The sequence below is a fragment of the Peromyscus eremicus genome, chromosome 1 (genome assembly GCF_949786415.1).
Source record: "Peromyscus eremicus chromosome 1, PerEre_H2_v1, whole genome shotgun sequence".
Classification (NCBI taxonomy): domain Eukaryota; kingdom Metazoa; phylum Chordata; class Mammalia; order Rodentia; family Cricetidae; genus Peromyscus; species Peromyscus eremicus.
In genome coordinates, this window is record NC_081416.1 from 33,236,848 (window position 1) to 33,260,883 (window position 24,036).

General features: G+C 40.5%; 1 protein-coding gene across 1 annotated transcript in view; it reads right to left on the reverse strand.

Annotated features, from left to right (window-relative positions):
* Nucleotides 1–18,978, reverse strand: part of Cdc37l1 (cell division cycle 37 like 1, HSP90 cochaperone) — a 37,891-nt gene extending 18,913 nt beyond the window's left edge. Inside the window, exons 1-3 of the mRNA XM_059259249.1 lie at nucleotides 18,680–18,978; nucleotides 14,015–14,296; nucleotides 4,977–5,067 (exon numbers count right to left, since the gene is read on the reverse strand). Coding sequence (XP_059115232.1) covers nucleotides 4,977–5,067; nucleotides 14,015–14,296; nucleotides 18,680–18,811 — 505 coding nt within the window. The 5' untranslated portion in view covers nucleotides 18,812–18,978. The remainder of the gene's footprint in view (nucleotides 1–4,976; nucleotides 5,068–14,014; nucleotides 14,297–18,679) is intronic.
* Between the last annotated feature and the right edge of the window lie 5,058 nt (nucleotides 18,979–24,036).

Below are 24,036 nucleotides of genomic sequence, written 5' to 3' on the forward strand. Positions count from 1 at the left end.
GTTATTTTGAAATTTGTAAACAGAGTAACACAATCTAGGATGGTCTGAACCTCAGCTTCACCTCGGGCAAGTGCCCTCATATACCTCGGTATCTTCCCACGTAGAGTAGGGCTAAAACAGTACCTGACATGAAGGATTTTTATGAATTAAAGATATTAATTCATATAAAGCTTTTACAACAGTGCCTCACCTAGTAAATACTTGACAGCATGTATTAACACAACAGTGAATAATTCACTCATATAGCAAATACTTATTAAGGCAATCTTTTGGTTAAGGAGAAGCCAACCACTCAAACTAACCGATTTCTCTGAATTCTTAGACTAGCTTACTTGGACAAATTAAGTTAATTACATACATCTAAATGTCATCAGTTCTCAATGGTCTATCTGATTCTTAAGTCAGTACACACACTCTGCATTATCTTTACAGAATACACTTAACATTTTATACCATCTACCGTAACTATCTGCTACAACTCCTCTGGCTAGGCTGCAAGACCCTTGAGAAAACTGACTACTTTTCCTGCCTGAGTGCTCCTGTGTTCCTATCACCAGATAAGTGGTTTTCACCTCCCTGCCTATGTACAGTCATGCTGGTAAAAACCAAATCCATCCTTCTCCCTGCCACCCTACAGTGCTTCTGAGATTTCAGGTTACCTCATCAGGTATTCTAGAAACTCCTCTGACTTCCCATTTCTCTGGCATCAAACTGACCATGAAGTTCAGTGGCTATACTACTATATACTAAATACATTTTTAAATATTAAGCCATGCCAAAATTTTAGAATAAAACCTTAAAATATTTTTTCAGGTAATAAAAAGTATATTTGTTGTGAAGAACTTAGTTCCCAAATTTAAAAAAAAATGTAATTCTATCACAGAGACAATTTAAATCCTATAATACATATGTTTTCAGTTCATTTAATTTTATATTTTAATTCAGTACTTCACAGCATGTTTTTTAAAAACAGGATATTAATTTTTTTAAAGTAAAGCACAAGTGAATAGAATCGAGATATTATAAATGAAAAAAGTTTTTATACAAATGTTTATAGTTTTTGATAAATTTCCCAGTGACCACATTCTACAGAGATTCAAAAAAGCTGAATCAAAGTTAACTATGGCTGGAAGGGAGAATGATGTGCTCTGAAAAACCAATGCATAATTCAAAGAGCAGCTCCAAGAATCACAAAGACGGTGATGTTAAGGGGTTAAACCGCTGAATAACTGTAAACGGTTGTGAATTTGAATAGGAAACAAGCTGTGTCTAAATCAGCACTTTGACTTCTAAAGCATGAATCAACCAACCAACAAAAATGTAAAGGAAAGTCAGATTCAATCATCTTTAACCCTGCAACAATGGTACCATTTAAGTGGTAAACTTCATCTAAGCAGAAGGGTAAAAAGCAACAGGAGAAAAGAGTCAGTCACCCAACAGTACAAGGGAGAATTGGGAAGAACTACGAAGAACGAAGTACAAACGAGACAAGTATTGGTTTGAAGTGCCTGCTGTCCTACACAGACAGCTCACCTTCACCAGGCCCTCTTTAAGAGTCTACACGGAATCCAACTTTGGAAAGTCTCCACTTGGAAGCTTTAATTACAGCTGCCATTCCAGATGTTTTTTAAGGAGTTCATCAATATACCTATCGGTCTGACAATACCTTTTTTCTTTCCTAATAGCATACACTAGCGTAAGCATTTGCTTTCTCCAAAGGTGGACTGCATCAAACCTTCCAACTCTTGTCTCAGGCCTCTATCAACTGTGCTATCACTTTGTAATGCGGATTCTGCTTTCTCATCACCTCTGTAACTGTAAATTTAGTCCACTCTATGTTCATGGAACTTGGCGAGTAGAAGTAGCAGATGCCCCAGATGCCTAGTTATATATAATAAGATACACATATGCCAGAGAGTGGAAAGTTAAACACATGAAAAGTTTGGGAGCCTACTACCTTAGGAACATTTCTGTGGATCCAATGTGCTGCAGCAAGTAGGGTATCTCCTCCAAAGTGAAAAGCCAATGTGCATTTCCACTAAGAAACAGGTACAATGTGAATCTGGGAGTGGCTATAAGTCTGGTTGGATTTGAAGACAGCAAGGGTCTGGTTAGTATTACAAGATGAGATGCTGGAAGCTCACAACATGCAATGGTAAACAACTACTTATTAATCACCGATGGATGTCAAGCCAGCCTTTTTTTCCTGGCCATCTGATTAAGCACACAACAGTTTCATAAACGAAGGGATCATGTCTTAGGTAGGCATAGGCTTAAGATTATACATGGACTCAAGAACATGGAATCTTTTCATCAAGGATGTTTCGGTAACCTAGTCCAGTAGCATCAATGAATACCAAACTTTTCAGGAGCAAAAACTCATGCTAAAACGCCAATATGGCACCACCTTCTATAGAATTAATTATCCAGTCATAAAGCAGCAGCTTGAGTACATTGGTCCAATTTCTTCTTGGAGGGATCAATAATCCCTCACATGAACAAGCCTTTCTAGAGCGGAAGTGTCCTCTCTCTTACCATGCATGCTTCTACCAAATTACATTTGGGGTGTACTAGATGGACTGGTCACTGTACCACATTTTTGGCTCATTTTATATCAAAATCAATGATGCACATGAACTCATGAAATTCTCTGGTCTTACCATGGACTACTCAGAAACAGCCGGTTTTACACAGTGAGGAAGGGTCTACTGAAGACTGAGTCTCAGTGTCAGGTGATTACAACCTCTTGTGAAGCTGGGATGTTTTCCCACACAGAACTGCATTTAACCGAAGCACTCAATCTACAACACAAGAAGGTACTATTTCTCACTTACTAGGTGACATGGCTTCAAAGCAACCAGCTTACAGAATGCCAGCTGGGCAAAAGCACCACTAGTGACACTATTCTCTCAAATGCTATGTGTGTCCAGAAAGAAGCATCAGTAGATGGCACATCATGTTCCTGCAGCAGAACACATGGGTCTTGGTAGCAGGACTGAAGTAGGAAGGGCAACTGACAACACAGGACACGTTTACAAATTACTATCTTCTACCCCTGTGATTCAAGACCCTGCTGGTTTAAAGACTTTAATATCGATCCAAGAGAGGGCTGCTTATTCCTTCTGTTTCTATATATGAAATGACACAATGATACATGTAGAAACGTGAACTTGTGTGTTTAGCTCTTCAAATACTAGCCTTTTCTTGTTTTTTTGGCTATTTGTGACAGAGTCTCGTAGTCCAGGCTAGCCCCGGACTTGTGATCCCCTTGCTTCAGCCTCCTCAGTGCTGGGATTACAAGCACATGCCATCATGCCCAGATTTCTTCAGGTACTAACTAGTCTTGAATTAAGTACAGTTTTTCGTTTTGAAGCAAAAATACTTTGACGGGGCACAAATGGAAAAAGGTTTCAACATGCCATTGATGAATAAAACACAACAAAAACAATGTCTGTTAATTCACCCAATACTCGAATAAAAAAAAAAATATGGTCTGACACTCAATTCCTCACACTTCCAAGCAGCATTTTCAATCTAGCAGTATCACACTGCTTGTAAGTTTCAGAACATATCATGCACGTATTTTCTGATTCTGCAATTTCTTTTTTTTTTTTTTAAAGATTTATTTTATTATGTATACAGTGTTCTGCCTACATGTATGCCTGGGGGTCAGAAGAGGGCATCAGATCTCATTACAGATGGTTGTGAGCCACCATGTGGTTGCTGGGAATTGAACTCAGGACCTCTGGAAGAACCACCAGCGTTCTTAACCTTTGAGCCATCTCTCCAGCCTTCATTCTGCAATTTCTAATGCTGTTGCCTAATCTCCATGGAAAATCCTTATCTTCCCTTCCTAAACAAACTCAAACATTGCCTCCTCCCCTAGGAATCCTTCATTTACTTCAACTCCCCCCCACCCCCCCATCTTCCCACAATAGAAAAAGCCAGTTTGGGACTGGAGAGAAGTTCAGTCATTAGGAGTGCTTCCTGTCCCAGCACCCATGTTGAGTGGCTCAAAACCACCCCTAACTCCTGCTCCAGGGGATCTGACATCCTCTTGTGCTCTTCATGGGCCCCCTAGACATATGATATATACTTACAGAGATATAAACACATAAAGATTAAAACATCTTAAAAAATGACATTATTGTGTGTGTGTGTGTGTGTGTGTGTGTGTGTGTGTGTGTGTGTGTGTGTGTTCCGATCCCATGGTTAGGTGGTTCACAATCAACCATAACTTCTGCTCCAGGGGATCTGACGCCCTCTTGTGGTCTCCATGGGTCCCCTACACATGTGGAATATACTTACATAGACACAAACACATACACATAAAGATTAAAAAATAAATCTTAAAAAATGTCAAAAGTTGTATCTTAGATCTGTGTGTGTGTATTATCTGAGCAACATGTCAAGGAACTATGAATTACACATCATCTATCTAAACCCGAGAAAAGGAAAAAAATGAGTGTTGGAGCTGGCAGGATGACTCAGTGGGTACAGGTACTTGCACCAAACCTGATGACTGAAGTTCAATCCCTGGAACCCACATAGTGGAAAAGGAGAAAACTGATTCCATCAAGTTGTGCTCTGTCCTCTACACATGTGCTGTGGCATGCACCTGACCCCTCCCCACTGCCCATGAAAAGAAAATATATAAAATTTTTAATGAATGCTTATCTTTTAATGCTAAGAAAAAATAGCAAAGAAACAACAAAAAAACAAAACATACAATCAGTCAAGAAATGCAAAACGGTGATACCATCACAGAAAGCAGCATTAGCAGACTGAACTGTGCTCTTTACAACCTAGTTTTAGATATAAGCAAGGTCTGAAGCACATCTGTCAACCCTGCCACAAGCAACAACACATGTGGAGCTGGTCACATGGTTTTTGGACCTCATTTTAGAGGGTCAATTTTATACACATACGGATGATATCAAACACAATAAAGAAGAACACTTAAGTAGTAGACTCACCAAAATGTCGGATTTTTTGCTCATATTTCTCCATAAATGATTGTGATTTATCTTCATCTTCTGTTTTTCTTTTATCTTGATTAATAAAACTCTGAAAAAATTAAGTAATTAAAATCAACATTTTATTTCAATTTCTTCAGATGCTGAGTGCTTAGCGATCTTTTCTAAAGACATGATGTAATAAAAATATTGCACAGTACTATGCATCATTAAACTAATCTGTTAAAACTTGTCATTAAAAAGTTAAACATTCTCATTTGGTAGTTTCATTAATTTTATTTTAAATTATAAATTTATCTAGGGATCACATAGGAAAAATAGTTGAATGACTTCTCATTAACCAGATTACCCTATCTAAGACAGGAAAGATTCTTTACATGTGTTATTCATTTCCAATAAACGCTTGCAACTCTAGCCTAATCTTTGAAGCAAACTGAGCAAACCAAAGTATAGAGAGTCAAAGATATTTACTATAAATTCTTTGAGAAGAGATAAAACAAAAATATAAACCTCGACTGCATGTCTAAAAACTTTCTCTTGGGAGGCTAAATAGTTTAATTCTTAAAACTAAGAACAAACTTCTACTAAGGAAGTATTTACATTTGTTAAGTAAGTCATGAAACAGACCAACAAGTTTCTCATCTTACCAGCAAAACTAGCACAACTGTTTCCCAGAGTACTCTGTGATACACTTTACACCGGATATTATCAATGCCAAATTGAAAAGCACAAACCAGCTCCCTGCCAGCTCGTATTTCAAAATAAAAGCATCTTGTACTTTTTTTAAAATCTAGACCAATACTGTCCTAGTCACAAATATACCTTAAAATTTTCTACTAGCCCCATTAAAAAGCAGAAATACACAAATGATGTTCATAACCTAATATATTCAATATATCATTTCAATGTGAAAGAAACACCAAAAAATTAACAAGGTATTTTACTTCTGGTGTTTTGGTATTGAGTAATGGAATCTGGTGTATACTTTTACACTTATAGAACATCCCAAATTGGATTAACCACATTTTAAGTGCTCAGTAGCTCATGTGGTACTTATTAACATGGCCCCTGAGCAGGATAACATTCAAAATTATAAAGCATTCTATATATGGATAACATTCAAAATTATGAAGCATTCTATATATGGATATATTAACTATATATTATATTTATTCTATATAAAAATATTATACATACACATACACACACACACACACACACACACACACACACACACACACACGTATACTTATATGTTTTAGATTTGCTTCATGTGATTGAGTATTTTGCCTGTCTGCATGTGTGTGTTCCATATGCATGCCCAGTGACCAGAAAGGTCAGAGAGTGTTGGATCCCCTAGAACTGAAGTTACAGATGGTTGTAAGCTGCCATGCGGGTGCTGGGAACTGAACACGGGTCCTCTGCAAGAGAAACGTGCTCTTAACTGGTGAGTCATCTTGCTAGCCCTGTTCTATATTTTAAGTTTTAAATTGCATATCTTAATAGAGTATGGATGATACAAGTATACCTACTTGGTAAAATTTTACCTATATTACATGCATACCAAAGCAAGATGTGAGCAATTGATGTGGAACATGGGGCTCCTAGTTACTTCCTGTCCAGAGAAATTTTCCATATTGAAATTTAAGCTTTAAGCCCAGTGAAGTTAAGAATGCTTGCTGCTTAGCCATGCATGGTAGCTCACGTCTTTAGTCCTAGCACTTGGGAGGCAGAGGCAGGTGGATCTCTGTGAGTATGAGGCCAGCAGAGTGAGTTCCAGAATAGCCACAGCTGTTAGATAGAGAAACCTTGTCTCAAAAAAAAAAAAAAAAAAAAAAAAGCATGCTTCTGCTCTTCCAGAGTTTGGTTCTATGCACCACATCAAAGATCTCACAAATGCCTTTAGTTCCAGCTCCATGGAACCCAGTATCCTATTCCAGCCTCCTCCAGAACCTGGGCATGTGTGGCTTACAATCACACAAACATACATGCACATGCACAAATTAAAAAAAAAAAAACAAAAAACTTTTAAACTTTAAAAAGATCCTAATTCCACCCCAAGTGTATGTCCATAGGTTAGTGAAGGGAAATGAGGACATGTAAAGGCCTCATTGCTCTGAATTCTCTTCAGAAATATAGTACTGTTTCAGACTCAGAAAACACTAAAATACAAGATCTACCTTTATCATAAAAATAAAGCTTTTAGCTTCTGTGAACTGTTTTCCTTAGTCATTTTGACAAAGAGATAATCAAAATATTTATACCTATCTGTAATTCACAGACTTATGTTTCTCCAAAGTAATGCTTAATAGAAGTTACTATTCTTCAATATTTTCTCAAATTTTATTCTGTATTAAATACATTGTTCATAAGTTATCGAGTTTCACCTTTCTCCCCTTTTTCATGCACTATGAAATCAATCTTTAGAAACTCTAATTTCCAAATAGGAAACAAATATATAAACCCAGAGTAGTTTGAGAAAAATGGGATTTTAATAGTTCAGCCAAGTTAATGATGTCCTTTGTTAGTACTTGTTAGCGCTACCAATGAACATCATTATAGGGACATCATTTTCTTTCTTTCCTTTTTATTTTGAGGGGTGTGTGTGTGTGTGTGTGTGTGTGTGTGTGTGTGTGTGTGTTTCTAGGAACTGAGCCTGGGTCTTGACACACTACACAGGGGCTCTTCACTGAGCTCTAGCCTCAGTCCTTTTCACTTCCTTCTTTTGAGATAAAGTCTCACTAAACTGCCCTGGCTTACTGTGAACTTGTACAATGTCTGCCTCATCCTCCCAAGTAGGCTGGAATACAAGCCTATACTATACATCAGGCCAAGTAGAAATGTTTTCATTCTTAAAGACATCTCTTTCTTTTTCCATTTTATATTTTATGTGTTTGGGTGTTTAGCCTTACACATATGTGCATCACACACATGACTGTGACCACAGGGGCCAGAAGAGGGCATGGGATTCCCTGGGACTAGAGCTGCAGATAGTTATAAGCCACCATCTGGGTGCTAGAACACAAACCTAGGTTCTCTACAAGAGTGGACAGTACTCTTAACTAATCTTTCAGTCCCACAGTTTAGCATTCCTTCCTCAGACTTAATCCAGTACTTGATTAGGTACTTAATTTTCAGCTTCTTCATTAATAAAATAAGGTGACTCAATTAAAATCCCCGAAGCTTTAGCCACTGCTTTAGAAGGTACAGAATGAGGGCTGTGAGCAAAGTAATCTTAACTTTGACTTAGTTGCTCTCATCAGTATAAATGCCTCTATCCTTAAAAGAGGTGAACGCTCTTCTATACATTTCCTCATGTATATAAACAGTACTTTAGACAGTAAATGAAAATTGCCTACAGAAGTTAGGGGGTATCAGCTCAGTAGTACAGTGCCTTGCGTTTGACTTCCAGCAACACAAAAATAAAACCCCTAAAACAAAAAAATTGCAGATAATAATCTGTAGCTGTAAGAGCTTTCAAACTTTTAAATACAATTTAAGCAATTGTATTTAAGAAATAACACTATATATGCTCTAATATGAATTTTATAACACAGTGGTGACCTTCATTAAGTAGGATGAACTGTCATTTTTTTTTTTTTCACTACTTGAAGAAGATAAAAATGCTGGGTGGATAACACCAAAATGTTTTCACAATTTGCTTAAACTGGCTCTGCCACATTCTTTCAACAACAAGCTCTCTGATTCTACAATTTAAATCCATTTCTTCTTCAGATTCAAAAGAGAAAGCGAAGGCTTCATTACACTAGTGAGAAACCGAATAATGTCCTGAAGAAAACTTAGAGCTGGTGAGGTGGCCAGGCAGGTCAAGGGACTGATGGCCTCACATTATGTAAAGAAAGGACCAACTCCACTAACTTATCCTCTGATTTTCACACACATCCCCTGGATGATATACTGTGTACCCCAATAAAGCTTGCCTGAGGATCAGAGGACAGAGCCAGCCACTAAATTAGACATGGAGGTCAGGCAGTGGTGGCACATACCTGTAATCCTACCATTCAGGAGGCAGAGATCTGTCTGATCTCTGTGAGTTCAAGACCACACTGGCTACATGAGAGAAACAGAACCAGGCAGTGGTGACACACACCTTTAATCCCAGGAATGAATACTGCAGGACACAGAAAGGTATATAAGGCATGAGGAAACAGGAACTCTCCTCTTGAGGCTGAGGATTTCGTAGAGGTAAGCTAGTGGCTGGCTGTTCTGCTTCTCTGATCTTCCAGCTTTCACCCCAATATCTAGCTCTGGGTTTTTTATTATAAGACCTTTTAAGACTCATGTTACAATGCCCTAGTAAGCTTGCTCTTGTGCACACACCTGTTCTCTCCCCCCACCCCCTTATATTTACACACACACACACACTCTTGTAATTAAAAAAAAAAAAAAAAAAACCTAAACATTAAACAAAAAATGACTCACTCTGACAGTTAATGGTCCCACCACTCACAAGCTAAGGAAGAAGAGTTGTTTGTTTTGTTGTGTTGTTTATTTTGCTTTGTTTTTTGAGACAGAGTCTCTTTATGTAGACAAATCTACCTGGAAGCTATGTGAATCAGACTGGCCTCAACTTACAGGGACCCTCCTGACTCTGGCTGGGGTTTGAAGGCATGTGACACAATGCCCTGCTGGTTATGAGTTTGGAGACAGACATGGATACATGGCAAGAACCAGGCTCAAGACTGGGTGTGGTGCCATATGTCTTTTTTGGGGAAGAAGCACAGGCAGGCAGATCTCTGAGTTTGAGGCCTGCCTGGGGAATAGAGCAAGTTCCAGACCAGCCAAGGCTACACAATGGGACCCTATCTAAAAAACAAAGTAAGACAAAACAAAACAAATTGATTCTGCCTAATAAATAAATAAATAAATAAATAAATAAATAAATAAATAAATAAATAAATAACAAAAAACTATTTAAAAGTCTGAACTAGCTAGATTATTAATTGTAAAAGGCTGTTTCAAAGTTTTGATACTAATACTTGTAAGAGAAGACTGGCATCTGCTGTGGGATGGTCTGTAGGTCAAATTGCTCTGATTGGTCAATAAATAAAACACTGATTGGCCAATGGCCAGGCAGGAAGTATAGGCGGGACAAGGAGAGAGGAGAATTCTGGGAAGTGGAAGGCTGAATGGGGAAGACACTGCCAGCCGCCGCCATGACAAGCAGCATGTGAAGATGCCGGTAAGCCACGAGCCACGTGGCAAGGTATAGATTTATAGAAATTGATTAATTTAAGATATAAGAACAGTTAGCAAGAAGCCTGCCACAGCCATACAGTTTGTAAGCAATATAAGTCTCTGTGTTTACTTTGTTGGGTCTGAGCGGCTGTGGGACTGGCGGGTGGTAGAGATTTGTCTTGACTGTGGGCCAGGCAGGAAAACTCTAGCTACAGGCATCTAAAAAAAAGACAAGGGTGCCTAATTCCTTCACTCTTATTTGATATGGTGCTTGATGTCTCACAGCATTAAGACAGAAGAAAAATAGAAAAGGAAGAAGTAATGTGTTCTTATTTGTAAATAATATAATCCTATTGGCCGGAGACCCTAATGACTACACTAGAAATATCTTTAATTTGATACACTTTCAGCAAAAATGTAGGACACAAAACTAACATAAAAATCAATAGCTTACAGATTAGTAACATGCTGAGAAATAAATCAGAAAAAAGATTGCATCACAATTGCCTTAAATAGAGACAAAACAAAAGACCTTGGAATAAGTCTACCTCTACCAATGAAGTAAAAGATACCGTCTATAGTACAAACCCTAAAACGTTCAGGCAAGAAATCAAAGGAAATGGAAAGATCAAAGGAAATGGAAAGATCTCCTATGTTGATGGAATACAAGATTTAATACTGTGAAAATGGCTATCATACCAAGAGCAATTACAGATTCAATGCAATCTCCATCAAAATCCCAATGTGTTTCTTCACAGAAAGAGAAAAAAAAAAAATTCCAAAACATTCAAATGGAAGCACAAAGACCACAGACAGCCCAAACACCACTGTGCTAAAAGAACAATGCCAGAGGTATCAATGTACTTGATTTCCATGGTACTAGAGCCACAGTAACAAAAACAGTACACTATCATGCAGCCACAGCTGACAAAGGTGTCAAAAATAAATTAATATATCACAGAAAAGGCAGCCTCTTTAAGTGGTAATGGCAAAACTGGATATCCACACGGAAGAATCTAGATCCTTATCTCTCATCCAAAAGGATTGAAGACCTGAATGTGAGACCTGTTGTGGAATATTATTTTAAGATGTGTTACAATGGTTTATGCTCTTTTGGGGGGCTCACCGCCACTCAGCTCCCAAATAAGTCTCACATGGAAGCTTATTCTTAATTATGAATGCCTGGCCTTAGCTTGGCTTGTTTCTTGCCAGCTTTCCTTAAATTATCCCATCTACCTTTCGCATCTGGGCTTTTCCCGTTGTCCTCTGTAAATCTTGCTCTTACTCTGTGGCTTGCTGGGCAGCTGGCTCCTGACATCCTTCTTCTCTGGCTGTTTCTTCTCTTCTCCCAGATTTCTCCTTTGATTTATCCTCTCTGCCTGTCAGCCCCGCCTATCCCGTCTCCTGCCTCACTACTGGGCATTCAGTTCTTTATTAGACCATCAGGTGTTTTAGACAGGCCCAGTAAAACAGCTTCACAGAGTTAAATGCAACATAAACAAAAGTAACACACCTTAAAATAACATTCTACCACAGTGGAACATTTGTTTAGATGCAAAGATGTGTTACATTCTTTTATGTTGCATTTGTTTAACTCTGTGAAGCCGTGTTACTTTGCTGTCTTTATAAAACACCCGGCTGGTCTAATAAAGAGCTGAATGGCCAATAGCAAGGCAGGAGAAAGGATAGGTAGGACTGGCAGGCAGAGTGAATAAAAGAGGAGAAATCTGGGAGGAGGGGATCAAGGAACAAGAAAAGGAGAGGAGGACTCCAGGGGCCAGCCACCCAGCTGGGCAGAGAATAAGAAGGAAAAAGATATAATACAGAAATAGAGAAAGGTAAAGGCCCAGAGGCAAAAGGTAGATGGGATAATTTAAGAAAAGCTGGCAAGAAACAAGCCAAGCTAAGGCTGGGCATTCATATGGAATAATAAGACTCCGCACGTGATTTATTTGGGAGCTAGGTGGCAGGCCCCCAAAGAATAAAAAGTAAAAGACAACCAACAAGAGAGACCTGAAACTTTGATATTAGTAAAGGAAAAGATACAGAAAATACTTTAAAATAATGGCATAGGAAAGACTCTGAATAGGACTCCAAGTCAGTCAAGAAATAACACCAGCAATTAACCAGAGACTTTATGCAGTTTCCACGTAGAAAAACAAAAAGATAGCCTAGAAAATGAGATAAAAATCTGTGTTAGCTATGCCTCAGACAGAGGTCTAATACCTGCTTTAAGATTAGAATGTTTTATTACATTTACTTGTTTATTTTGCATAATGAGCATGTATGTGTGTACATGCAACAGAACATGAGTGGTGGTCAGAAGACAATCTCCAAGTGTTTCTCCCTTCACCATGTGGGTCCTAAGGATCAAACTCAGTTCATTAGACTTGGTGGCAAGCACGTTTACCTGAACTGTCTCACTGCCCCTAATATCTTTTACTATAGTTCACAAAGAATCAAAACAAACAGCCCAATCAATAAATGGGCCAATGAAATGAGCAGACAATTCTCAAAAGATAAAATACAAATGGCTAATAAATATATGAAAAAATTTCCACACCAGCAGCCATCCAAGAAATACAAATTAAAACTATATTGAGATTCCATCTCACCCCAACCAGAACAGCAGCCATTACAAAAACAAGTAACAGCCGGGCGGTGGTGGCGCACGCCTTTGATCCCAGCACTTGGGAGGCAGAGGCAGGTGGATCTCCTTGAGTTCGAGGCCAGCCTGGTCTACAGAGTGAGATCCAGGACAGGCACCAAAACTATACAGAGAAACCCTGTCTCAGGGAAAAAAAAATTAACAACAAATGCTGGCAAGGTTGCAGACAAAAGGGAACACTTACACACTAACAGGAATGTATGAGAGCCCAGCTACTATGGAAGTAAGAATGCAGGTTTCTCAAGAAACTAAAAATAGATCTACCATAGGGCCCAGCTGTATTACTCCTGGATATTTACCTAAAAGAATGTCAGTCAATATATCAGAGATATTTGCACACCAAAATTTGTTGCAGCACTATTTTATTAGCTAGGACAATAGCTAAGTTATGGGACTAACATGGGTGTCCAATAGCTGAATGGATAAAGTGAGAGTAAACATACACCAGTATACACAGATAAAACACACTATTTTATAGCCATAAAAAAAAGAATGAGGTTATGTGATTTGCAGGAAAATAAACTATACCTGGATATAATCATATTGCCGGTTTTCTATCATGTGTAGGCCCTAGATTTTCTATAAATATATACAGTCACTAAAGTACACCGTGAAACTATCTAGGGGCACACAGGCAACTAACAGGAAGGGGAATGGGTGAGAAAGGGGAGAATGGAAGGGTCTAAGAGCTGACTACGTCAAAGTACATGTATATATTGTATACTTGCATGAAAATGGCTTTACGTAACCTAGTACAATACAATTTAAATTAAAAAAAAAAAAAGATTACCTGAGTTTACTAAACCTGTGCTGGTAAACTGAACGACTTTATTTACAAATCTACTAACCATGTGTTAGGAAGCTGACAGCAGAGCACCATCGGGAAGCACTCACATGTTAGCTGCAGTACACAGGCCCATGTTATCACGTTACCCGACTTCATCTTCCCAGCTACCCTACATGCTGAAGAAAGCAAGGCCTGGAGATGTTTGCTGGTTAAGGGGGCTCTCCGTTGCTATGCTAACAGTTATTTACAGAAGCGTCTGTTTTTCCTTCTTCATTTTTATCTGTGGTGCTGGGAATGGAACCCAGGGTCTCTTGCATGCTCTACCTCTGAGCCACATACCCAGCCCCTTCTCTTCTTTCTTTATGGTCCAACAAAAGATCATACCTTATTAAAAACATCCTTGCTAAGAGCATCCATGTTCCAGAGACTCATCCTCTCTCTCTGGACCAGAGCCGCCTCCTTCTGTCGCCATTCTTCCTCCCGCTGCCTCAGTTCTGACACTGCGGTCTGTGCTTTGGCATGTTCCTGATCCAAGGACTCAGAGTTATGCAGTGCTAAGCTGCCAAGTTTCTGCTGGGCTTCAGCAAGATTCCATTTGCACGCCACAGAGCTCTTCACAAATTCTTTCTGCTTTTGGCAAGCTAGCTCAATCCCATCGCTATACATCTAAATAAAAAGTAACAACAACAGTATTAGTAAGGAATGAAGGTGGTAGCAATACCACAGTCCATTGCTTTTCAACTCCAAGGCTCTCTGTGATGTTTCTGGAGCATAGCATATCTGTATTCTTTGTCCTCAATGACGTTTCACATTCATCAACTAGACTCTGAGCTTCTTTGTTCATCTATGCCCCTCCCCTGACAACTAGCAGCACAAAGCCTGGCAACTGTCAGTAACTTGCAACAGCTGGCCCACAACAAGCATCAGATGTGCAGGCTCCAGAGAAGGAAAGCAAAGCTTAAGTCCAGTTCCTCAGTTATTTACGCTTCTCATCCTGAAAACCAGACCTTTAGAGCTCTAACCTGCAAGTTCTCCCTGCACTGAGCATCCTTTTATTGATTTCTACTTCACTTTTGTGTTATCACAATTTGTGGTGATGTGAGAGTTTGTAACAGAAAACTCTACTTATAAATGATTATATCGTATAGGTATTATATATATTAACTTAATCCAAATCAAAAAAGTAAAGGTTAAATTAAGAAGTGCCAACTGGTCTATCCTGGTGACTCTGCTCTACTGAGTAGTTACTTTTAATATTTGCATAATTACTTATGTAAATGCAATAGGTATTTAATTCCTTATATTCCTTGTTTCAACAAGGAAGGCTGAGGGTTTTTTTTTTTTTTTGGTTTTTGTTTTTGTTTTTAGGATTTCTTGGTTAAAAGCACAATTTTATATTACTGAGAATCACTGTTCTCAATCTGTTCCCACACCTGTTTCAGTATTCAAGCCTTTATAATTTTACATCTCAACTGCACAAATATAATCCTATTTTTTAGTCTTCATTAGCCATTTTATACTCTACTTGGGTGATCCTTCCAAAAAAGGGGGGTGGGAGAGCTCATGCTATTTATTAGAGTCCATTATTAGAAAGCACAGACTCCTGAGTTCCAGTTACTTTTACTTCCCGGCTTATTCTTCCCACCCTCAGGACCCTGTTTTCCCTGACAACCCTCTGTCCTCTACCCAACTCCTGCCCAATCCTTAAGCCTTTTCTTGTCCATTCTTTCCAAACCCAAGGTGTACACATTTCTATAGTGGGTTTTTTTGAGACAGGGTTTCTGTGTGTACCCTGGATGTCCTGAAACTCACTCTGTAAACCAAGCTGGCCTTGAACTCACAGAGATCCGTCTGCCTTGGCCTCCCAAGTGGTGTTTATTTTCAACAGGGTATATACTTAGTTTTCTCTCTAGCTTTGTAAGGAGTCAGAATTTAATAACTGTTAGATGAATAAACTAATCTTTACTTCTTGAACAAACTGTTCTGAGGCAAGTAATAAACAAGCCTCTCCTACTTCCTGAGTTTTCGGGCACATTCAAAATTTCTACAGTATGTGTATGTGGACTGTGGCTGTATGTGGACACTTGCTATCCTGGTACCTTATTTAGTCATTATGAAGGCTTAAAGTCCAGATACCACCTTATCTCTAAATAACCAAAGCTTATTTTTACTTTTTGATACACTAGAAAAATTATGGGGCTGGAGAGTTGGCTCAGTGTTTAAGAGCACTTGCTGCTCTTGCAGAGGACCTGAGTTCGATTCCTCTCACCCATATGATGACTCACAACTGTCTCTAACTCGAGGGCATTCAACACCCTCTTTCGAACTTGGCAGGCATCAGGAATGCATGGAGTGCACAAACATCCACGCAAGCAAACAATCATATACATAAATAAAATGATTTTTTTTAAAAAAGAAAAATAAGTTAACTGCACTTTAAAATTAAGCCATAAAAAGGAGGAAAATTAAGCTGTAAAACTTAATTTGTAAAAGACAAAGCCATGCCAATAAAGGCTATTATGAATATATGGGGTATCTTCACTTTCTAATTATACAGAAGCAAATGTTTCTCAAATCAACCCAAATACAAGAATTATTTATATTTAAATTATTCTCCATAGACTACCCATATACTATTTGGCTATACTATCCAACATGCATTGGAATGACTAAGTATAATATTGAATCTTTAAAAAAGAATGCAATACAGGGAATTTAACCCATGTTAAGGCAAGAACTCTCTGCTGAGCTACATTCCCAGCTTACATTAGGTCTTATTTTAATCTGTGATCATATAAAATTTTAGAAGAACGTAATTTTAATGAACAAAAAACTCTGCAAAGGAACTGTTATTATTCAAGTCTACTGGTGTAACTTTACATCAAAAGTTCTCAAATAGCAAGCCAGACAGGGTCCCAGCACTGAGAGGGGTAAGTGGACATGGGCCCCACCCCTAACCAAGAAGCAACGTGCAATTGATACCTGCTAGAAAAGGGAAAATCACTTTTCTTCAGTGGAATGTTATTGGGTACCAGCAACCATACTCCAGGGCAGGCCCTATGCTGAGGAGTAGTTGCCCAACACAAAAGGAACTCCATGGGTTTTTGTGGATATTTTATTTCATTTTAGCATTTTAAATTATTTCATTTAATTATGCTTACTGGTCTTTTTCTTGTTTGATTTTCACTTGGGTGGTAGTTTTGCTTTTTGTTTTTGTTTTTAAAAGAGAAAGAACATAAAGGTGGGTGGGTAGAGAGGTGGGAGGATCTGGGAGGAGTTAGGAGAGTGGAAAAACATGATCAAAACATAGTGTATGAAAAAGTCAATAAAAAATATATAGTTTTTTTTTAAGTTCTCAAATAGGACTTCGAAATTCTGGCTTGTCTTTTCACACATCACTTCTATTGAGATAGCACTCTCTTTCTCATATTTGATAAAAATTAAGATAGCCATTTAATGCAAATTTTCAAAGCCTGTTGATTGATTAAACATTTTGTTTTTAAATACTCTAACCCCAAAATTTAAATCCTAAAGCTAACAAGAAATATAAGTAGGCCTGTAATTTTTATGTCCTCAGGAGTAATGACTTTGCACATTTTATCATCATTTAAAGGCCTTCTCATACAAATAAAATTTTATAGTATTTCTCCAGATAGGCAGTGCAGAAGTAGGTTGGAAAAAACAGTGCACTAGGAGCCATAAGTTCTAGTGAGGAGTCTGCCACTAACTAGATGACCTCAGGGAAATCTCTTTTAATGAAGGAAATAAGCCTCTTTACTTTCAACCCCCATCACCTAAACAAACACACAGGAAAAACATGTTTTAAAATACTGAATTTCTTGGATTACTTCTTCTTTTTTTTTTTTTCAACCACAGTGCAGGGAAACTCCTGAGATCATTTTCCCTCGCCACATCTCTTCAAACTGACACTAGCAATTGTTCATTTTCTCCTTCTGTAAGACGATGTATACACAGATGACACTCATGAGCCATAATTAGTAGGTGACTACTGACCCATCAACTCTCATTTTGCCTCACTTTCCCTGTGACTAGTTGGATGAACACAGCAGTTTGTGGTTATGAAACAGCATATTGTGTGTGAGCCCAGTTAACTCAGCTGGCTGACATAACACCATTATCCTACACTTGCTGGCAAACAATTTAAACTGGTCATTTTTATTTAAAAAAATAAACTATTAATTTTGTTACAATATTGTATTGCGTTTTGCAAAAAAAAAAAAAAAAGCCTAGAAAAAAAAAAGACATCTACAATCAATTTCACTAAACAAGTTAGTGTTTTGTCTGTGCTCCTGAAAACTAGTTCAAAACACACCCAGGTGAGAAGTCATGACAGGTGATGTATGTAAGCACTCCCAGAAAAACTAAACGACATGTCACACTTGGCAGTTTCTGAGGCAGGAGAGCTGGGTAGAAAACCACAAGTAATATCAGGGATTTAGGGTAGCACTGTGAAAGAAAAGCCACTTCTGTGGCTGTTACGTATCACTGGAGACTGGGGCAGCACGAAACGGATTTTTACAGTAAGGGACCAATGACTGAGTGAAAGGGAGGTGTGTGCCAACGCCAAAAGCGAGGCTTACAGAATCTGCTGAGATGTCAGCGTGGGAAAAGAGCACGTGAGATGTTTAGGTCAGGACTCGGTGTACTATTATCGAAGTACAAATCACTCACTGTTCCCATCAACTGTGCACAAAGTAGCTGGGGCTTGTAATAAAGGCTCGGATGAAGGCACGTACGAGGGGACAAATAAAAGTCAAGTTACACAGCCCCAGCCGCCCCCTGTATCTCGGCGCTGACACGAGAGGGAGAAGGAGGGAACCTCTCGCAAAGGTGAGGGGGTTGCCGGCCGGGGTGAAGGGACGAGCGTGCGTGGACGTGGGGGTCGGGAGGGGAGCGCGTGGCCAGCCCCTTCTCTCGCGGAAGATGCTGCCAGCGCTGCGGGCTGGCACCGGGCCCCCCGCGATGCCCGCCGACGTTTCCCCGCCTCCCCTGCCCTCCCCTCCCCCCAGGAACGCAGGCTGTTCTCACCTGGGCGCCGCCGCCAGGCACCGGCGGGTAGTGGGAAGAAGAGGGGGACACGTCCAAGTCGCTCTCCTCCTCGGCCTCCCCGACAGTCCTCGGGAAGCTCCAGGGGCCCGGCGGCGGCCACGGCTGCTCCATGTCCCGCTGGTCCGGGCCCGACAACCGCCACCGCCAACTGCCCTGGCGTGAGTAGAACCTGCTGGGCGGAGCCAGCCGCCCCGCCGGCCACGGTCGTTACCCAGAATTCCTCGGCCGCCGGCCAAGCCGACGCACGCCCCGAGCAGGCCTGGGCCGTAGCGCCGGGGGACTGCGGAAGAAGAAGTAGCCGGCCGCGGCGTCATTTCCGGTGGGCCAGACGGGGCGTGGCCGCGCCTGAGCGGAGGGGGTGAGGTCCGGAGCTGACGTCCAGGGAGGCCCGGGGTTTTGAGGGTTCGGATCTCGGTGGTCCAAGGGAGTTTGGGCTTGTTCCTCCTCTCGTGCTTCCAAACTGCAGCTCCTTCGTGTACTGCAGTCCAAGTCGGCGTCGGGGGTGGGCGGGGACAGGAGTGGGATGGGGGCGTTTTAGGAAACAGAGCCAAACTTTGCTTTAACTTCAAGTTACCCACGACAAGACACTAAAAGTAAAACACTGGAGCAGACACGTTTGTGAAGAATTGAGAGGAGTGGTAGACATATCGGAGGGCTTCCTGTCCCTCATATCTTGTAGAATCGTGAAGATCCGTGCTCTCACTGGCTGTCCCTTTTCTCTTTTGAGATGAAATGTTTCCAAATTGCCAGAGGCCAGGAGGTGGAGGTGCATCCCTTTAACCCCAGCGTTCATGAGGCAGAGGCAGGCGGATCTCTGTGAGTTCCAGGCCAACCTGTCTACAGCTTGAGTTCCAGGAAAGCACAGAGAAACCCTGTCTCAAAAAACAAAACAAAACAGAGAGACAGAGAGAGACCCAGGGACTGGGAATGTACCTCGGTGGTAAAGTCCTTGCCTAGCACAGATAAGGCCCTAATTTCAATTTCTAGGACAGAAAGAGAAACAGCGAGGATGCAGGGAGTCTATCTTAACAACCTGTATGTTTAACAATCAGGCCTGTTGCCTGCTCATAATCAGACCAGACAACAGAACATCAATCTTTCAGCCTTTGATTGGCAAACTGTGCGTGAGGAGGAGGAGGTTCACAGGAATAAGCCGGAGGACCACATCAGTTGGCCTGCTCCATCGTTCTTCACTCTACTGAGGCAAAGTCTCTCCCTGAGCTTGGAGAACTCGAGACTTGCACCAGGCAAGCCCCGTGATCCTTCTGCCTCAGTCCTCTTACAGAGGTGCAGGCTTTTCACACGATGGCTGCGGATTTGAACTAAGGTCCTCGTGCTTGCACAGCCAGCATTCTTACCCAGGGACCCATCTTCCCTTGCTCTGGTTGGCAAGCTCTTAAGGTTGGTTAATCCTAATGGTTGACTAATGCATGAGAAAAAATGTAGTTAGAAATGCCGTGTAACCTTTAGGGAAGAGGAATGACATGAGAGGCTTATGTGCTTCTCTTGTGATTTTTCACGACCAGCAAAATACCCAACAATATTTTTACAGCAGAAGCCAAAGATTGTATCTACAAAGATGTTTTGGGGTGGTAAAGGAAAGCTAAAAATAATTAAGTAGAAGCAATGGAATTGCTCACAGATGAAGAATAAAGTAGATCTAAGTGGGCTGATATGGAAATATTTCTGAAATGAACTAAGTTTGGTGGTATATGTCTGTAATCCTGGGAAGGGCTGAGGCGTGAGGAGTACCAAGTTCACCACCACCCTGGGCTACAATAGACGGGGCACTGAGTTAAGGAAGTCTGTGTAGAGTGAGAACATACTTTTTTTTAAGGGGTGTGTGTGTGTGTGTGTGTGTGTGTGTGTGTGTGTGTGTGTGTGTAAAAATCTTGGAAGGTATAGAAGAAATTTAATAATTACCTTGGTGGCTGAAGCCACGGAGGAAAGATTCTGAGCGTCTTACTTTCACTGTTAGCATTCCTGTATTGTGCTGATTGATGATTTTTCCTACAAGTATATAACTTTATAATCGTAAATAAAAGTTGAAAAGCATTTCACTCAACCCCTGTTGAGGTCAAGTTTAAAAAGCCACGGGGGAAAGTGTGACAGGTGAGAGAAAAGGGAAAAACTTCTTCCCCTCTTTATTTGAAACCACAAAGTGCTTCGAGTGGTGCCTGGCAAAGAAACCAGCTCTCTGTCGATGCAGACTTCACTGTGAGTTCTAAATCGCTCTCCTCGATTTCCCTCTCTTCTGCCTGATCTCTAATTTTAGAAATCCTCAGATTTTGTGTGGGGAAGGATCTTGTCAATGACCATACGTTTAAATAACATCTGGGTATTGACCGTTCCCAAATTGTAATCTAAGCCTTGACTTTAACCCCAGTTAGCCTCATATTTTGTATCTGCAGTTCGGACATCCCCATTTAAGTGTATTTAAATGTATTATGCACATTTAAAATTTAACTTGTCCAAAATGAGCTATTTCCATAGAATTTGAACATTCCCTCTCCCCAAACAGGAGGGATGTTCTAAGACTCAGAAAGCTACAAGATGCACAAGCTCAGGCCCCCAGAGTTATAAAGGCAGTAAACAGAGAGGCAAAGCCACCCTGCGTCCCCTCCCCGACCCCACCTCTCTGCTTCTCATAGGTCAAATGTTCTTTACTTATGAGGCTAGCCTAGCCACTGAGCCTAAATCTGGTTCACTCCCTTTCTAACCTGTAACCCTCCATCTTTGTATATTTTTTCTTGCTTTTGGCTGTACTGTCTTTTCCTGTTCTTACTTATTGTTTCTTCTCTCACTAGAATGTGAGCGCCGTATGATGGCAGGTTGCACGTTATTCACACTTGTAGTACTCCGAACTGTACAGGATACACAGTAGTGTTCACCACATACACAGTGAATAAATGAATGGCAGTGACACAGGATGGCCGGAAGCGGGTTAAATACAGGCAAAAGAGAGCAGAAGAGGGACATGAGGAAGTGTGTTTTTCACAGATGACTATTACTTTTCTCATCACTGTTATAGAATACCAACGGAAGCAACTGTAAGGAGAAGGGGGGTTTTCTGGGTTCACAGTTTCAGAAGCACCAGTCCATCATGCTGGACCAGCACCACGGTGGTGGGCACACGAAGCTGCAGCTCCTCACATCTTGGCAGATCAGGAAGCATCTGACTTAGACTGGAAGCAGACACACACATAACCTTCAGGGCCCACTCCCAGAGACCCACTTCTCTTAGCTAGGCCGTACGTTCCAAAGGTTCCACAGCCTTCTAAAACACTGAGACCAGCTGGTATTTCAGGTGTTTAAACACATGAGCCTGTCAGAGGACATCTCATATTCAAACCATAAATGATGAAGGGGTGAATATGACAGTATGAGAAGCCTCGTTGTGAGCCACTGTTAACTTCAGGGCATAAAGCTTGTGCCTAGGCACAGTAATGTTGTAGAATATTATTTTAAGGTGTGTTATCTTTGTTTATATTGCATTTGTTTAACTCTGTGAAGCTGTGTTACTTTACCTGTCTAAAACACCTGATGGTCTAATAAAGAACTTAATGGCCAATAGCAAGGCAGGAGAAAGGATAGGTGGGGCTGGCAGGCAGAGAGGATATATAGAAGGAGAAATCTGGGAGGAGAGGAGAAAAGGAAGGAACTAGAGAAGGAGAAATCAGGGGCCAGCCACTCAGCTACACAGCAAGCTACAGAGTAAGAAACAAAGAAAGGTATACAGGAATAGAAAAGGAAAAACCCAGAGGCAAAAGATAGATGGGATAACTTTAAGTTAAGAAAAGCTGACAAGAAACTAAACCAAGCTAAGGTTGGGCATTCATAAGTAAGAATAGACTTCTGTGTGAATTTATTGGGGAGCTGGGTGGCAGGCCCTCCCAAAAGAGAAAAAATAACCAACAACACAATGATTTTTTTTTTTATAATTACAGTGTGTGTGTGTGTGTGTGTGTGTGCAAGGTGTGCAAATGTGGAGGTAAGAGGTGGAATGTGTTCTCTCCTTCCACCTTTACAGGTGGGTTCCATTGATTGCACTCAGGTTGCTAGGTTCACGTGGCAAGTACCTCGACCACAGATTCATCTCACTAGTCCTAATACTTAAAATAACAACAATAATAAAACCAGTTTTGGAACTTTATTATACTTCTTCATATTCTTACGTTGGAAATTTTCCTACAGATTGTTTTATGTTTTAATTTGCCTTCTCATGAGTAAGCTAGTTCTTCTGGAAGAAACGGCATTCCAGCTGCGGGTGTATAGTACAGATTCCTAGCAGCCATCCCCAAGGGTTTGCGTGTCGTCATTGTCAGTGTTGAGCCCACAACTGCCAGTGAGTCCAGCTCAAGCCGGGCTTAGCACTAGTCTGGCTTATAAATGCTGATGCTGTTATATGGAATAGAGCCCATGTGTAGGCTCAGATCCCGAATGGCTTCAAGATTGTTAAAGGCCTTTTTATTTGAATTTGCTCTTTCTTTGGAAGCATTCCCAAAAATTTCAGAGAACTAAGTATTCATTTTTGGTTGGTTGGTTGGTTTTATTTTGTTTTTTTGAGACGGGTCTTTCTCATAGCCCTGGCTGAGAGCTATGTATTCATTAAGAAATATTCAAATTGCCACTTTGTGCTGGGCATGAAGACCACTGTTCTCACAGTGCAGGGCCATTCTTCTTTCCATGGTGCTCCTTCTGAAATAATTGCAAGATATTAATTATGCTCTATGGTAGTTGTCTGCATCTTCATTGAATTTATCACTGTATTTTCCTTTTATATGTGTGTGATATGGCTATGAAAGGAGATTTAAGACTGATGCCACCAAGAGTCCTTTTAATGGGCCATTGCGGGGTGGGGGAGGTAATGTAAGCATGTGGTAGCTTTTCCTATTTAAGCACATATTACAGATTGAAAGGCATATGTTTTAAACACACTAATGTTTAGATCACAGAAACCTCATATCACCATTACCCAACTCAGCCATTGTCAGGATTTTGCTACATTTGCTTTATTCCTTTTATTCATTTCCTGGAATACTTGAAAGTAAAATCTAAGCTTTCTGTCATTTTACCGATCCATGCCTCTGATGATCAGTCTTTACTGACCCACACTTGAAGTGGGTGGCCCCATTCAATGGACTGCTGGGGAGGAACCTACAGTTTCGTGCTGGCTATCAGTGGAGTTGACAGGTTCCGGAGCAAGTGGAGTACCTGCGTTCATCTCACTCAGCTTCCTGACCGTGGACCCAAGCAAAGTGGGCAGCAGCTTCCTGCTGCTGCTGTGTCTTGGCCACCATGATGGACTGTACTCTCAAACTCTGAGCCAAAGGAAA